The 16,576-nt window shown below is 41.1% G+C and overlaps 1 protein-coding gene across 1 annotated transcript in view; it reads right to left on the bottom strand.

Annotated features, from left to right (window-relative positions):
* Window positions 1-2,111: 2,111 nt before the first annotated feature.
* LOC120052109 (pituitary adenylate cyclase-activating polypeptide type I receptor-like) overlaps window positions 2,112-16,576 on the bottom strand; it is a 54,602-nt gene continuing 40,137 nt past the window's right edge. The window contains exons 5-15 of the mRNA XM_038998959.1: window positions 15,151-15,251; window positions 7,694-7,791; window positions 7,337-7,473; window positions 6,158-6,307; window positions 5,894-5,954; window positions 5,672-5,741; window positions 5,416-5,507; window positions 4,862-4,991; window positions 2,906-2,947; window positions 2,356-2,509; window positions 2,112-2,116 (exon numbers count right to left, since the gene is read on the bottom strand). Of these exons, the coding sequence (XP_038854887.1) occupies window positions 2,112-2,116; window positions 2,356-2,509; window positions 2,906-2,947; window positions 4,862-4,991; window positions 5,416-5,507; window positions 5,672-5,741; window positions 5,894-5,954; window positions 6,158-6,307; window positions 7,337-7,473; window positions 7,694-7,791; window positions 15,151-15,251 (1,040 nt within the window). The remainder of the gene's footprint in view (window positions 2,117-2,355; window positions 2,510-2,905; window positions 2,948-4,861; window positions 4,992-5,415; window positions 5,508-5,671; window positions 5,742-5,893; window positions 5,955-6,157; window positions 6,308-7,336; window positions 7,474-7,693; window positions 7,792-15,150; window positions 15,252-16,576) is intronic.

Below are 16,576 nucleotides of genomic sequence, written 5' to 3'. Positions count from 1 at the left end.
TCAAATTTTCTTTACTTTTACATATTTTTGATACTGAATGTTATCAGAACTTCAACCAAACCTAATATTAGATAAAGGGAACCTGAGTGAACAATAACACAACAATTACATATATATTTCATAAACAAAGTTATGCAACACTCAAAAGGTAATTGTGAAAAAGTAATTGCCCCCTTACACTCAATAGCTGTTTGCGCCACCTTTAACTGCACTTCCTGTAGTTGTTGATCAGTCTCTCAAGTTGCTGTGGAGGAATTTTGGCCCACTGTTCCATGCAGAACTGCTGTAACTCAGCGACATTTGTGAGTTTTCAAGCATGAACTGCTCGTTTCAAGTCCTGCCACAACATCTCAATTGGGATTAGGTTTGGATTTTGACTAGGCCATTCCAAAACTTTAAATTTGTTGTTTTTTAGGCATTTTCATGTTGACTCCGTATAGGAGTTGCAGCGATGAGACAAGACTGTAACTACCAATTGGATACCACAAAAAAGGGGTAAAAGTTTTTAAAAAATGATAATAATAAGTATACAATTTTTAAACTCAGGTTCCCTTTATTTAATATTCAGTATAAAAAAGTATGCAAAAATGTTGAAAGGGGGCAAATACTTTTTCATGGCAGTGTATTGTTATAGATTGCTCAAATATTATATTTTATATAAATAAGTTGAAATTGGTATTTATAACATCTGGTTCTGTATCTCTAAATAAATGCAATGTAATCCAAGAAAACAGGAGTGCACAGTTTCAAAAACACAACCATTCTAGACTATATAATTCATTAATTCATGTCGATTTACACATCTACTGTTAATCACAAAAAACAAGAGGGTCTAAATAAATAATTTTACAGTGTAGTGCTCCAGATGTGCTAGTGCACTGTGCAAGGTGTTGCAATACAATCCATAAGGTATAAGTGGCAGTGGTGTAATGTACTTAAGTAAATATACTTGAAAGTACTACTTAAGTAGTTTTTTGGGGCATCTGTACTTTACTGTACCATTTATATTTTTTACAACTTTTACTTTTACTTCACTACATTCCTAAAGAAAATTATGTACTTTTTACTCCATGCATTTTCCCTGACACCCAAAAGTACTTGTTACATTTTGTATGCTTAGCAGGACAGGAAAATTGTCTAATTCACACACTTATCAAGACAACATCCCTGGTCATCCCTACTGCCTCTGATCTGGCGGACTCACTAAACACATGCTTCGTTTGTAAATGATGTCTGAGTGTTGGAGCATGCCCCTGGCTATCCGTAAATAAAAAAACAAATAAATGATGCTGTCTTGTTTGCTTTATATAAGGAATTTGAAATAATTTATACTTTTACTTTTGATACTTAAGTATATTTTAGCAATTACATGTATTTAAAACCAAATACTTTTAGACTTTTACTCAAGTATTATTTTACTGGGTGACTTTCAAATTTACTTTACTAGTTTTCTATTAAGGTATCGTTTACTTTTACTCAAGTATGAAAATTGGGTACTTTTTCCACCACTGAGAAGTGGGTGTTCTTCTCTGTACACTTCAGGTTGATGAGGGGAGAGAGGTCAGTTGAACATGGACTATATAGGGAATAATTTGCCTTTTCAGACGCAGACACGGTTTGATTTACATTTACATTACATTTAAGTCATTTAGCAGACGCTCTTATCCAGAGCGACTTACAAGTACATACATTCATACTTTTTTGTACTGGCCCCCCGTGGGAATCGAACCCACAACCCTGGCATTGCAAGCGCCATGCTCTACCAACTGAGCCACACGGGACCACGATTTCTTACTACTCTGGATACAAGCACAGTCCACTAGAGTCTACTGTAGTGACTATAGCACACAGCCAGCAAGCCCATGTCTGGCAAAAATACCAGCAAACAACCCAAACACAGCACAGTTCGAAATGCCCTGACACACAAGGCTGTGTATATCATTGTACTATGAAATATACTGTATATTGTAGATACTATAAGGGTTGTTTCAGTTGGGAATCTGGTCAAACTGTGGCAATTGCGATATAGGGACTCAAGGATTTTTCTGGAGAGTTCTTCGTCAGTCTATGGAACCCCTCAGCCAAGGCAATCAGTCAACACAACAGATACCTCAATCTATAGAACAACATTCAAAGAGAGACCTCTCTAGAGACAGTTCTATCTGATATTTGGGGATTGCAGGAGAAGGAGAAGGAAAAGAGAGACATTTATTTTTTGTTCACTCAGACAGTGTGTGTGAGTGTGTCGGTGCAGGTGGAATCAGAGTTGTGTGTTAGGGTGTGTGTCGTCACAGATTGAGACAGAGCTGTGTGTGAGTGTGTGTGTGTCGGTGTGTGTGAGTGTGTGTGTGTCACTGATGCAGGGCAGCTCCTTGGGGGAGGACTTCTCCAGCACAGAGATCTGTGTGACGGTGGAGCTCTCTGTGAATAGGGTGCGTCTTCTCCTACTGTAGCTCATATAGCCCTGGGTCTGCCACTTCCACAGACGCTTCTTCAGCTCCGCCTGCACCTAGAGACATACACAGAGACACACACACACACACAGAGACACACATACACACACAGACACACACACACACACACACACACACACAGTCAGAGTCAGAGAGAGCAATAGAGAGAGTGAAATAGTTGTTGGGGAGAGAGAGAATTGTTGGGGAGAGAGAGAGAGAGAGAGAGAGAGAGAGAGAGAGAGAGAGAGAAAAGCTCTAATTTAAAAGCACATTGAGAGGTCTGTACATGGCGTACAGTACTTAAGATAATCTGGACATTAGAGACTTGAGAAAGCAGTCATTTGTAAGAATTTTGGATTTTCATCTTTGTCTCCGCAGTAAGAACACTGCGTGTTATTCAATCAAAATTCTAATTCTGTCATTCTAACTATGTTGGTAACCCCCCTGCTTACTTCTCCATTCAGGAAACAGTAGAGCAGAGCCACAACAAAGCCCTAAGAAGAAGGAATAGAAAGTGAGTTGTACTGTACATCAGGCCATTTTGACTAGCTACGTTATTACAAGATCATGTACAGTTGAAGTCGGAAGTTTACATACACCTTAGCCAAATTAATTTAAACTCAGTTTTTCACAATTTCTGACATATTTAATCCAAGTAAAAATTCCCTGTTTTAGGTCAGTTAGGATCACCACTTTATTTTAATAATGTGAAATGTCAGAATAATATTAGAGAGAATGTTTTATTTCAGTGGGCTAGAAGTTTACATACACTCAATTAGTATTTGGGTAGCATTGCCTTTAAATTGTTTAACTTGGGTCAAACGTTTTGGGTAGCCTTCCACAAGCTTCCCACAATAAGTTGGGTGAATTTTGGCCCATTCCTCCTGACAGTGTCACGACTTCCACCGAAGGTGGCTCCTCTCCCTGTTCTGGCGGTGCTCGGCGGTCGTCGTCGCCGGCCTACTAGCTGCCACCGATCCATTTTTCCTTTTCGTTTGTGTCTGTCTGTATTGTTTACACCTGTGTCCTATTAGTTGATTTCAGTGGGTTTATTTACCTCCGCTGCCTGTTAGTCTTTGTGCGGGATTGTTTTGCTGTGATTACTTTGTTAGGGGTGCGTGTCTGCACCACAGGGTTTTCTTTTACACGGCAATTGTACCGGTTTGGTGTGTGTGTAGGAGTAGAGGTTTCTCCCCTGTGTGTAACGTTTATTTTCCCTGTGTGTGGCGACCTCGTTTGGGCGTATTCCCCCCCATGTTGTTGTTGAGTTAGGACTTCGGAATAAACTATTGTGCCACTGGGACTTCCTTGCTCTCCTGCTCCTGATTCCTGCACCTCCCTCCTTCAATGAGGCACTTAACAGACAGAGCTGGTGTAACTGAGTCAGGTTTGTAGGCCTCCTTTCTCGCACACGCTTTTTCAGTTCTGCCCACAAATTTTCTATAGGATTGAGGTCAGGGCTTTGTGATGGCCACTCCAATATATTGACTTTGTTGTCCTTAAGCCGTTTTGCCACAACTTTGGAAGTATGCTTGGGGTCATTGTCCACTTGGAAGACCCATTTGCGACCAAACTTTAACTTCTTGACTGATTTCTTGAGATGTTGCTTCAATATATCCACATAATTTTCCACCCTCATGATGCCATCTATTTTGTGAAGTGCACCAGTCCCTCCTGCAGCAAAGCACACCCACAACATGATGCTGCCACCCCCTGTGTTTCACGGTTGGGATGGTGTTCTTCGGCTTGCAAGCCTCCCCCTTTTTCCTCCAAACATAACGATGGTCATTATGTCCAAACAGTTCTATTTTTGTTTCAACAAACCATAGGACATTTCTCCAAAAAGTACGATCTTTGTCCCCCCTATGTTGCAAACCGTAGTCTGGCTTTTTTTATGGCGGTTTTGGAGCAGTGCCTTCTTCCTTGCTGAGCGGCCTTTCAGTTTATGTCGATATAGGACTCGTTTTACTGTGGGTATAGATACTTTTGTACTTGTTTCCTCCAGCATCTTCACAAGGTCCTTTGCTGTTGTTCTGGGATTGATTTGCACTTTTCGCACCAAAGTATATTCATTTCTAGGAGACAGAACGTGTCTCCTTCCTGAGCGGTATGACGGCTGCATGGCCCCATGGTGTTTATACTTGGGTACTATTGTTTGTACAGATGAACGTGGTACCTTCGGGCGTTTGGAAATTGCTCCCATTGATGAAAAACCAGTTTTAATGACTCCAACCTAAGTGTATGTAAACTTCCGACTTCAACTGTATTACGTCAAAATACACTTATTCAGACAGCGTCATCCCCAACACACGTTGCACGTCACATGCTGTACGTTGCATAAACACACACACACATGAGCAGGCACGCGATACGGGCACTTACGCACACAGACACACAGACACATCTACCTGGAAGGATCCCAGACCCAGCTCTATGAAGATGCGTGCCTCCTCTCCTGTGTTCTCTGGTAGGAAGGCAAACACCATGTAATGCATCCCAAACAGAGGGATCAGGAACAGGGTGGACTTAGCCAGCCTCCTGCGCGCACACACACACACACACACACACACACACACACACACACACACACACACACACACACACACACACACACACACACACACACACACACACACACACAACGATGATGGTTCAGTGACCACGCTTGCGTGATGAGTATATATAAGACCAGAACAGTTGTAATGGCTCCCTCAACAAATGCCTAGGCATTGGCCTAGAGTGTTAATTGCTGTTCTGGCACACAGAACACTCAAGTTCACACACGTAGACACAAATACATTATTGTGATTATTCTCTCTTCTCTGTGTGTGTGTGTGTGTGTGTGTGTGTGTGTGTGTGTGTGTGTGTGTGTGTGTGTGTGTGTGTGTGTGTGTGTGTGTGTGTGTGTGTGTGTGTGTGTGTGTGTGTGTGTGTGTGTGTGTGTGGAGGTGGGGGGACTCACATGAAGTGGCCTGTGTTGTGTCCCCTGACACCGGGAGATTTTAGCTTCTGGACCAGAATACGGATCACATTAATGAAGATGATTAAGTTGACCTTAAGCAGTGGAGAAAGAGGATGAGTTGGGGCTGAATAATTTACAACACAGGGTGGATTAGGGTTGGAGTTGAGGCTAAGGGTAGGTTTAGGGTGGAGACCACGGTCAGGGTTAGATTTGAGGTTAGGGTTAGGTAAGGTTAGGTGAGTATTAGGCTACTCACCAGCAGTGATGCAGTTATAGGCCCTTTGATAATCCACCAAATGAAGGCCACATCGGTGTCGTCCCAGCAACTACATTGGGACAGAACAAGATGATATCAGACAGTACCGTATTATTACCAATCTCCAATGGTATTACATTAGGATTCATGTATGAATATATAGGCTACATGACAATATCAATTCAGAGTAAATTCAAAGCAAATGCTAGTTTCCATACTTACCCTCTGTTATCATAGAAGTTTCGTGTCAGAACCCACACCAACAATATCGTGGTTGGGAAACCTAACAGACACAGAGAATGGACAAACATCAGCAAGATGTTGTAACAAAGCCATGCCTCTTTGAGTTGTTGAGGAGAGAGGGAGAAGGGAAGAGAGACAAAGAGAGATAGAGTGAGTGTGAAGAGAGATAGGTGTGTGTGCGAAAGACAGAAAGAGTGGGAGAGAGATAGAAAGAAAGAGGACAGATTGAGAACGGTCACCTACCCCAGCCGATGAGTGTGTACCACCAGAAGTACTTATTGTGTGAGACGAAGGTGAGGGCAAGGAGGGTCTGGAGGTACATGCCCTCGACCAGCAACCAGAAGTAGTTAGCCAGGATGCTGAACTGGAAGAACGCCACTGCTGATTTACACTCTGTCTGCAGGAGAACACAATATACACACACTCAAAAAAATGCTGTGTTGTTTGGCTGACCCAATTGCTGGGTTACAGGCATTGGGTCACTTAGTTGTTGAATTGTTTTCTATAAAAAGACAAATGTTGGGTTGTTGATGCTGGGTTATTGAGATCAGAAGACTGGAGGTGTGGCTTAGTAGGGGCGTGGCTGCCACATAGTTGTTTTTGGCCAGCCGTGAGAGTAAATGTCATTCCGGTTCATCTGTTTTCCGGTTCACTGACACTTTTGTAGTTTTAATGAGGCTTACACAAGTGTATGAGTTCCACAAAAGCCCATGCATATCCCAATGTTTGGATAGTTACCACTTTGTTACAATATGTAAATAATAATGTTATTAACTTTATAATAGAATACACAATGTGCAACAATATTCAAGGGAAATTTAAATTAGCAAATTACCTGCACACTGCCACCTCCACCCCTCCCCTTCACCCTCGGGTGGCCCATCCACCATGCCAATGACTCCCTGAGACACAATCACACTTTCACACCTTTCTATACTTCTATAGTTGACTCTCTATTGCCCCGATCTCCTCTCTGTGCTGTGGATTTACTTTCTAAGTATAGAATGCCCCATCGCCTTGTCTGCACACACAGCCCTTTTCTCTCAACTGGACGACTCGCTCTGTTTAGAAGCACGTATCAGCATAAAATATACTGAGGAGAAAGTCTCGACTCGCTCTCTCACAGACTCGTTTCAATAAGTTAAAATGTGTTCCAGTGAGATAGTGTTCACAATCTCACCATCTCACGCTGTTCCCATACAACAAGATGAGTCATACCCTCTGAAGGCAATGACATTCAAAGGAGGAAAGTGCTAGGAGGAAGACTTATACAGTTTCAGGAACTTAGTATAGATCGGTGGGATACTCTATGAACTTACATGAAGTTAATGTAGATACGGTATAGAATATCTAAATATATGGTGGTGTAAGAGGTAGAAGTCACAGTATAGTAAGTGTCCTTTGTTGATGACATCATGGCACTCACAGTGGACATGAAGCAGTGGTCGAAGTTCTCATCAGCAAAAAGAACCCCATCCTTGATGAAGACGGCACTGGCTCTCAGGATGAACGAGGAGAAGAGGTTGATGTGGATGTAGTTCCTGGTACAGTGGAACTTCCTGTTCGGGGGAGTTAACATCTTGTTAAACTGACCTCATTTCCTGTCAGGCGAGTTTAGAGGGTCCATGTTTGCAAATGTTTTCCCATACAATATATACTGTACCATTATAAACTATAATACCTAAATGAATGCAGTCCATTCTTACAGTGTTATCTATTTATCATGTATCTGTGTATCTCTTAGGAACTAATATTGGACTGAGTATGTCCTAGTGTTACCTGAACACAGCGAAGACAAAAATGGCTGATATGAGGGAGATGAGGGAGGTGGCGTATCCAGCAGTGTACACCTGACTGATGGTCAAAAAGTATGTTGTCTAGAAATCAACAGGAGAAAGGTCAGAAAGAAACATATAGTACTGGTTTTAGTTTTTGGGGGGGGTTTCATATATTCGCTCCAGAGAAAACTAGTGAAAGACAAAACAGTACAGATAGAAAAATGGCGAAAACGGTGTGCAAGTGAAGTTGGAAACCTAAAAGGGCTTACGATGCATTTGGAAAATATTCAGACACCTTGACTTTATCCACATTTTGCTACGTTACAGCCTTATTCTTAAATAGATTAACTTCTTATGGACGGTAGGGTCCCACCTGGCCAACATCCTGTGAAATTGCAGAGCGCAAAATTCCAACTACAGAATTATAAACATTTAACTTTCATAAAATCACAAGTGTAATACATCAAAATAAAGCTTAACTTCTTGTTAATCCAGCCGCTGTGTCAGATTTCAAAAAGGCTTTACGGTGAAAGCACACCATGCGATTATCTGAGGACAGCGCACCGCATACAAAAGCATGAAAAACATTTTTCAACCAGGCAGGTGCGCCACGAAAGTCAAAAATAGCGATATAATAAATGCCTTACCTTTGATGATCTTCTTCTGTTGGCACTCCAAAAGGTCCCAGATACATCACAAATGGTTATTTTGTTCGATAATGTCCTTCTTTATATCCATAAAAACTCAGTTTAGCTGGCACGCTTCAGTCAATAATCCACCCAGTTTCCCTCCATCAAAATGCATACAAAATGAATCCCAAACGTTACTAAGAAACTTTTCCAAACAAGTCAAACAACGTTTATAATCAAACCTTAGGTACCCTAATACATAAATAAAAATTTAAGACGGAGAATCGTTATTGTCTTTACCGGAGAAAAATACCAAAGAACGCGCTCTCTTCCACGCGCTTGGAAACACTAAAGCCAAAATGGGAGCCACCTAGAAAAACTACAATTTCTGCCTTATTTTTCCAAAAACCAGCATGAAACTCTTTCTAAAGACTGTTGACATCTAGTGGAAGCCCTAGGAACTGCAATCTGGGAGGATTTCGCCTTATAATAAAAGTGACAGCCATTGAAAACAGTGGTAGGCTGAATTTTCTTTTGGGGGAGATGGTTTGTCCTCGGGGTTTCTCCTGCCATATCAGTTATGTTATACTCACATACATTATGAAACTTTAGAGTGTTTCCTATCCAAATCTACCAATTATATGCATATCCTAGCTTCTGGGCCTGAGTAACAGGCAGCTTACTCTGGGCACACTTTTCATCCGGATGTGAAAATACTGCCCCCTACCCAAGAGATGTTAAATAGTTTTTTCCCTCATCAATCTATACACAATACGCCATAATGACAGAGAAAAAAACGGGTTTTAAGAAATATCATATTTACATAAGTATTCAGACACTTTACTCAGTACATTGTTGAAGCACCTTTTGCAACGATTACAGTCTTGAGTCTTCATGGGTATGACCCTACAAACTTGGCACACCTGTATTTGGGGAGTTTCTCCCATTCTTCTCTGCAGATCCTCTCAAGCTCTGTCAGGTTGGATGGGGAGCGTCGCTGCACAGCCATTTTCAAGTCTCTCCAGAGATGTTAGATCGGGTTCAAGTCCGGGCTCTGGCTGGGCCACTCAAGGACATTCAGAGACTTATCCTGAAGTCACTCCTGCGTTGTCTTGGCTGTATGCTTAGGGTCGTTGTTCTGTTGGAAGGTGAACCTTCGTCCCAGTCTGAGGTCCTGAGCGCTCTGGAGCAGGTTTTCATTAAGTGTATCTCTGTAAATTGCTCCGTTCATCTTTCCCTCGATCCTGACTAGTCTCCCAGTCCATGCCGCTGAAAAACATCCACACAGCATGATGCTGCCACCACCATGCTTCACCTTAGGGATGGTGCCAGGTTTCCTCCAGATGTGACACTTTGCATTCAGGCGAAAGTGGTTTCATCAGACCAGAGAATAATTTTTTTCATGGTCTGAGAGTCCTTTAGGTGCTTTTTGGCAAACTCCAAGCGGGTTGTCATGTGCCTTTTACTGAGGAGTGGCTTCCGTCTGGCCACTCTACCATACAGTCCTGATTGGTGGAGTGCTGCAGAGATGGTTGTCCTTCTGGAAGGTTCTCCCATCTCCACAGAGGAACTCTGGAGCTCTGTCAGAGTGACCATCGGAATCTTGGTCCCCTCCCTGACCAAGGCTCTTCTCCCCCGATTGATCAGTTTGGCTGGGTGGCCAGCTCTAGGAAGAGTATTGGTTGTTCCAAGCTTCTTTCTTTTAAGAATGATGGAGTCCACTGTGTTCTTGGGGACCTTCAAGCCTGCATAAATATTTTGGTAACCTTCCCCAGATCTGTGCCTCAACACAATCCTGTCTCGGAGCTCTAGGACAATTCCTTCGACCTTATGGCTTGGTTTTTGCTCTAACATGCACTGTCAACTGTGAGACCTTATATAGACAAGTGTGTGCCTTTCCAAATCATGTCCAATCAATAGAATTTACCGCAGGTGGACTCCAATCAAGTTGTATAAAGAGTTCAAGTATGATCAATGGAAACAGGATGCACCTGATCTCCATTTTTGAGTCTCATAGCAAAAAGTCTGAATACTTATGTAAATAAGGTTTTTCTGTTTTTCTGTTTTTTACATTTGCAAAAAATTCTAAAAACCTGTTTCACTTTGTCATTATGGGGTGTAGATTGTGTGTAGATTGATGAGAAAATATGTATAATTTGATATATTTTAGAATAAGGCTGTAACGTAACAAAATGTGGAAAAAGTCAAGAGGTCTGAATACTTTCTGAATGCACTGTATGTGACTTATTAACGGCATTTTTACTCCTGAACTTGTTTAGGCCTGCCATAACAAAAGAGTTGAATACGTATTGACTCAAGACATTTAGGCTTTTCATTTTTTATGAATTTGTAAAAATGTACTGTTTCGAAAACATATTTCCACTTTGACATTATGGGGTATTGTGTGTAGATCAGTGACACAAAATCTCAATTTAATCCATTTTAAATTCAGGCTGTAACACAACAAAATTTGAACTTTTTCCCTTCGCTTGTGGACTTCTGTGCACAACCCAACAGCTGTCTGTGACCAGGCAAAACAAACTCTCCAAGCCAAACCTTCATACCATAACTGCTAACCGCTACACAGCTTAGATCTAGCTACTAGAACTAACGTGTTAGTAAACACACAATCCAATCCATGTGTACAACCACACAGTACAGTGTACAGCAAGCAGTTTAGCCGTTACACCAGTGGGCCCCGGTGGCAATAAATTAATAAAACCGAAAGCTTACCTTATGTTGGATAACCTTAGCCAGCTATCTAAAATAAATAGCATTACTCTCTGTTTGAGTCAGGTTGCTAAGTAGCCTAAATTAGCTGCATTAGCCAGCTAAGTAAGTGAGTAAACCAAGAAGAATAAAAAAAGACAGGAATCTCTCTCTCGCTCTCTCTCTCTGCTGCTTAATTTGTTCCAAACTGTTCAACTATTGCCTTTCACTCTCTTTGAGTCAACTACTCACCACACTTTATGCACTGCAGTGTTAGCTAGCTGTAGTTTATGCTTTCAGTACTAGATTAATTCTCTGGTCCTTTGATTGGATGGACAACATGTCAGTTCATGCTGCAAGAGCTCTCATGGGTTGGAAGAAGTTTTCATAATTACGGTGTAAGTATTTGGTAGCGGTGAGATCCATGATCATCTTAGGTTTTGTATTGAAGTCAATGTACCCACAGATGGACAATCAGGGGAAAAGGGCCTTGGTCAGGGAGTTGACCAAGAATCCGATGGTCACTCTGACAGAGCTCCAGAGTTCCTCTGTGGAAATGGGAGAACCTTCCAAAAGATCAAACCATCTCTGCAGCACTCCACCAATCAGGCCTTTATGGTAGAGTGGCCTAAAGGACTCTGGTCTCTGGTCTGATGAAACCAAGATGTGATGCTTGGCATTCAGGCCAAATAGTTCAATCTGGATGAAAGCTGGCACCATTCCTACGGTGAAGCATGGTGGTGGCAGCATCATGCTGTGGGAATGTTTTTCATCACCAGGGACTGGATGACTAGTCAGGATCGAGGGAAAGATGAATGGAGAAAAGTACAGAGAGGTCGTTGATGAAAACCTGCTCCAGAGCGCTCAGGACCTCGGACTGGGGTGAAGGTTCACCTTCCAACAGGACAACGACCCTAAACACACAGTCAAGACAACGCAGGAGTGGCTTCGGGACAAGTCTCTGAATGTCCTTGAGTGGCCCAGCCAGAGCCCAGACTTGAACTCGATCAAACATCTCTGGAGAGACCTGAAAATAGCTGTGCAGCGACACTCCCCATCCAACCTGACAGAGTTTGAGAGGATCTGCAGAGAAGAATGGGAGAAACTCTCCAAATACAGGTTTGCCAAGCTTGTAGCGTCATACCCAAGAAGACTGGAAGCTGTAATCGCTGCCAAACGTGCTTCATCAAAGGGTCTGAATACCAATGTAAATGTAATATTTTTTTAAACTGTTTTATAGACAGGTGTGTGCCTTTCCAAACATGTCCAATCAATTGATTTTACCACAGGAGGACTCCAATCAAATAAGTTATTTCTGTTTTGATGTTTTATAAATTTGCAAACATTTCTAAAAACCTGTTTTCACTTTGTCATTATGGGGTATTGTGTGTAGGTTGATGAGGGAAAAAACGAATTAATCTATTTTAGAATAAGGCAGTAACGTAACAAAATGTGGAAAAAGTCAAGGGGTCTGTATACTTTCCAAATGCACTGTATTAAGTTGCATGGACTCACTCTGAGTGCAATAACAGTGTTTAACATTTTAAATGCCTACCCCATCTCTGTACCCCACACATACAACTATCTGTAAGGCCCCTGCGTCGAGCAGTGAATTTCAAGCAAAGATTCAACCACAAAGACGAGGGAGGTTTTCCTATGGTTTGCAAAGAAGGGCACCTATTGGTAGATGGGTAAAAAAAAGCTGCCGTTGTATATCCCTTGGAGCATAATGCAGCTATTAATTTGACACTTTGGATGGTGTATTAATACACCCAGTCACTACAAAGATAGAGGAGCCCTTCCTAAACAAGTTGCCGGAAAGGAAGGAAACCACTCTGGGATTTCACCAAGAGGCCAGTGGTGATTTTAAAACAGTTACAGAGTTTAATGTTTGTGATAGGAGATAACTGAGGATGGATCAACAACATTGTAGTTACTCCACAATACTAACATAAATGAATGCTGCAAAAGAATGTGGCAACGAAATAAACCTTTTGTTCTGAATACAAAGTGTTATGTTTGGGGCAAATCCAACACAACATTTTCAAGATTGATGGTGGTTGCATCATATTATGGGTATGCTTGTCATCGGCAAGGGATTTTTTTAGGATAAAAAGAAAATGAATAGAGCTAAGCACAGGGAAAAACTGATTCAGTCTGCTTTCCAACAGACACTGAGAGACATATGAACCTTTCAGCAGGACAATAATCTAAAACACAAGGCCAAATATACACTGGAGTTGCTTACAAAGATGACATAGAATTTTCCTGAGTGGCCTAATTACAGTTTTACTTAAATTGGCTTGAAAATATTTAGCAAGACTTGAAAATAGCTGTCTAGCAATGATCAACAACCAATTTGACAGAGCTTGACACATTTTTTTAAGAATAATGGGCAAATATTGTACAATCCAGGTGTGCAAAGCTCTTAGAGACTTACCAAGAAAGACTCACAGCTGTAATCGCTGTTAAAGGTGATTCTAACATGTATTGATTCAGGGGGTTGAATACTGATATAATCAATATATATTAGTGTTTTATTTTCCATTAATTAAAACAATAAATGTAATTGTTCCTCCATTTTTAAAATACAGAGTATTTTGTGTAGATAGATCATTGACAAAAATTCTATCCATTTGAATCCCACTTTGTAACAACAAAATATGGAAAAAGTCAAAGGGTGTTAATACTTTCAAAAGGCACTGTAGCTATACACTGATCTCTGAACCTGGAAAAACTTTGCAGAGAGTGAACGATGACCGAGGAAAACACACAAGACTGATCGCTATAGCTTGCTCAACAAGTATATTATTCTTCTGGCTTTATCTAGCTCTTTTTGTGATATTTTACCTTTACCTAGCTTCCTAGGTGGGTTGTCCCATGAAAAGCCATCCTTAAATGTTTTAAGTAGAACTTGTGCACCGATATTTAATGTAAAATCCTGTTATATGAAATGAATTGCGCTTTAATATAGACCACATAGAGAATTCAATAAATATATTTTTTTTATATGAATAAAGGATTGCTTAAAGTGCCAAAATGCATTATTTTGACATGTCCCTCCGTCATCCCTGTGTCACTTCTAGGAAGATTTTAACCCACTTAATCCCAACATTTATCCAAGTTTCACCATCATTGTAAAGACTAAGTTATCTTGTTAGTTGACAGTCATTTCTGTGATTCGTGATTCATTTTACGTCAGTCCCTCATTTTAAGGTCAAGACTGTTACGTGAACTGAACTCTCGTTAAGGTGAAACGATTCCTTTTTTAATATTTTTTTCAAAAGTAACATTGAACATCTAATAGTCAAATGATAGAGTTGCAGGTGAGCTGGTGAGCTGGTTCTACCTTTTTTGGACATTTTCTGGTGTTTTGTGTTGGAAAACTGAGCAGGTCGAGCATAATACATCAACCATGTTACCCATAGATAGACAGGCTAGAAATGTTTTAACAATTTCATTTTCTTTGTGAATTAGTATTCGGTTTCCACTCCCTGTTGCACACAAGCTTTCATTCCCCCTGTCACAAGAGGATGTACGGCTCATTTAAGAAGAAATCGTCAACCCTGTTACTTTATTTGGCATTTACTATAGTAATATTTTTTTTCACTTTTGAGACTTTTTATATTTGGTTGAAATATATATATTTTTTGACCAAGTTACACTTCTCAAAATGTACCGAATTGGTGGAACGACCCAGGTAATCAATGACATCTGCGATGTTGTAGACGATATCCATTGGATTAAGTGTTTGCTTACTTGCATGAGCTGCATCTGAAGTCGGACTTGATCGCATTTGCTTATATGTAAACAGACCGGTTTGTGATTCTGAACTGCACTCGTAACTTTTCATGATGCGCCCGGGAAATGGGCCTGTTAGAATAAGAGTACAGTACAGGCCAGATCATTCAGACAAGCACATGACTAAATAGTTCATTAGAGGTTTCCTCATTCAATTTGGTTCTAAGGGCAGAATGAAAGTGACATTCCTTCTGTCCTCAACCAATCACATTCCTTCTCCCACAGAACAAAATTGAAAGTGGAACATTTCAATGAGTGACTGAATAACAGAGTGAGTAAAAGAGAATGTACAGTATGTGAGTGATGTGATATCTCTAACCTCTGATCCTGTCTCTGACTCCTCTGCGAACTCACAGGCCTCCTCATACGTAGGGTACAGCTCTGTCCAGCCATCCTTCGTACAGTTCCTGAAGATGTAACCTGAGAAACAGATCAACCAATCAGAGGCCAGCCCTGAGGGTGTGAAGGAGGAGCCACCAGAGCTGGTAGCCTGCAGGTATTTTCTCAACTAGATTTGCTCACCTCCTGCATCCCATCTCCTCTGTCCTCTCTCGCCTCCTTTTGAAAAGGATCAAAGGTAATCGAGGAGAGGGAATGTGGACGGAAATCCACTTGTTTGAAATGCAGAATTGCAGAATTCCTTCAGTTCTACAGATCAGAGGCATCATTCCCATATGGGGCACAGGGGCACTTGCCCCCTCAGATTCATCCTGTTTATATTTTGAACAAAAAAAATGTGTTTGTTTGTTTTTTCTCTGTAATACCACTAGCCACTTAGCAGTTTCATGAAGTTGGCTTAGCTAGCCCAGATAGGTTCCAAATCTCCGAACCTCATAACTAGCTACCAAGAAGCCATTTCAGGCTACTAATCAAGTTAGAGTAGCTAGCTTGTCTAACTATTTTAGCTGACATTTCTGCTGGCCAGGTTGGTAGACTTTAGAAAAGCAAGTAATAACTAAATGTACTGAGTAAGACTCACATTCCTTTCAATATGTTACCCAGATTTGAGCAGAGATGCAGAGAAGCATATTTTGTTTCTTTAAAAATAACCACCAGTCAGGATAGACAGCTCAAGAGGTATGCTTAGATATGCAGAAAAAAGTATATATATTTTTTGCAAAGACTTAAGCATAATAAATATGGCTCTAGAATGCAGGAAAAATCTGTTTCAGGTGTTTGAAAAATGCAAAATCCTCCAACTTACGGACGGGGAGCATAAGCACCCTGCAGAACACCCCCCAGCCATCCTCACGTACTTTGTGCCCGTTTAGATTTTTGGGTTGCATGATGCCCCTGATACAGTGCGTTGCAATAGTTAAAGAACAAAGACACAAAGCAATGAAAGTTTACAGTAAAACAGTGTTCAATACTTTATCATACTAGACAGTGAAATACTGTAGTTCAGAATGCAGCAGGCTAATTAATTGCCTAGGGACCTGTCTTCTCTCTGTTCTGTTTATTTCTTTATGATCATACTCATGTATATGATTGCATGTGTTGTGTTGTGTTGTCTTGGTGCTGCTGGTGTGTGTGTGTGTGCGTATGTGCATATGTGCACCTGTGTGTGTGTGTGTGTGTGTGTGTGTGTGTGTGTGTGTGTGTGTGTGTGTGTGTGTGTGTGTGTGTGTGTGTGTGTGTGTGTGTGTGTGTGTGTTTTTTGTCATGTTGATATGGGTTAAGGGATCAGAGGGCTGTGTGTTATTATTTCTACAGACTGATTAGATAGAGGATTAGATGCCCCACAG

This window comes from Salvelinus namaycush, chromosome 8, assembly GCF_016432855.1.
Source record: "Salvelinus namaycush isolate Seneca chromosome 8, SaNama_1.0, whole genome shotgun sequence".
Lineage (NCBI taxonomy): Eukaryota > Metazoa > Chordata > Actinopteri > Salmoniformes > Salmonidae > Salvelinus > Salvelinus namaycush.
This window is presented reverse-complemented; position numbering and strand designations above follow the sequence as displayed.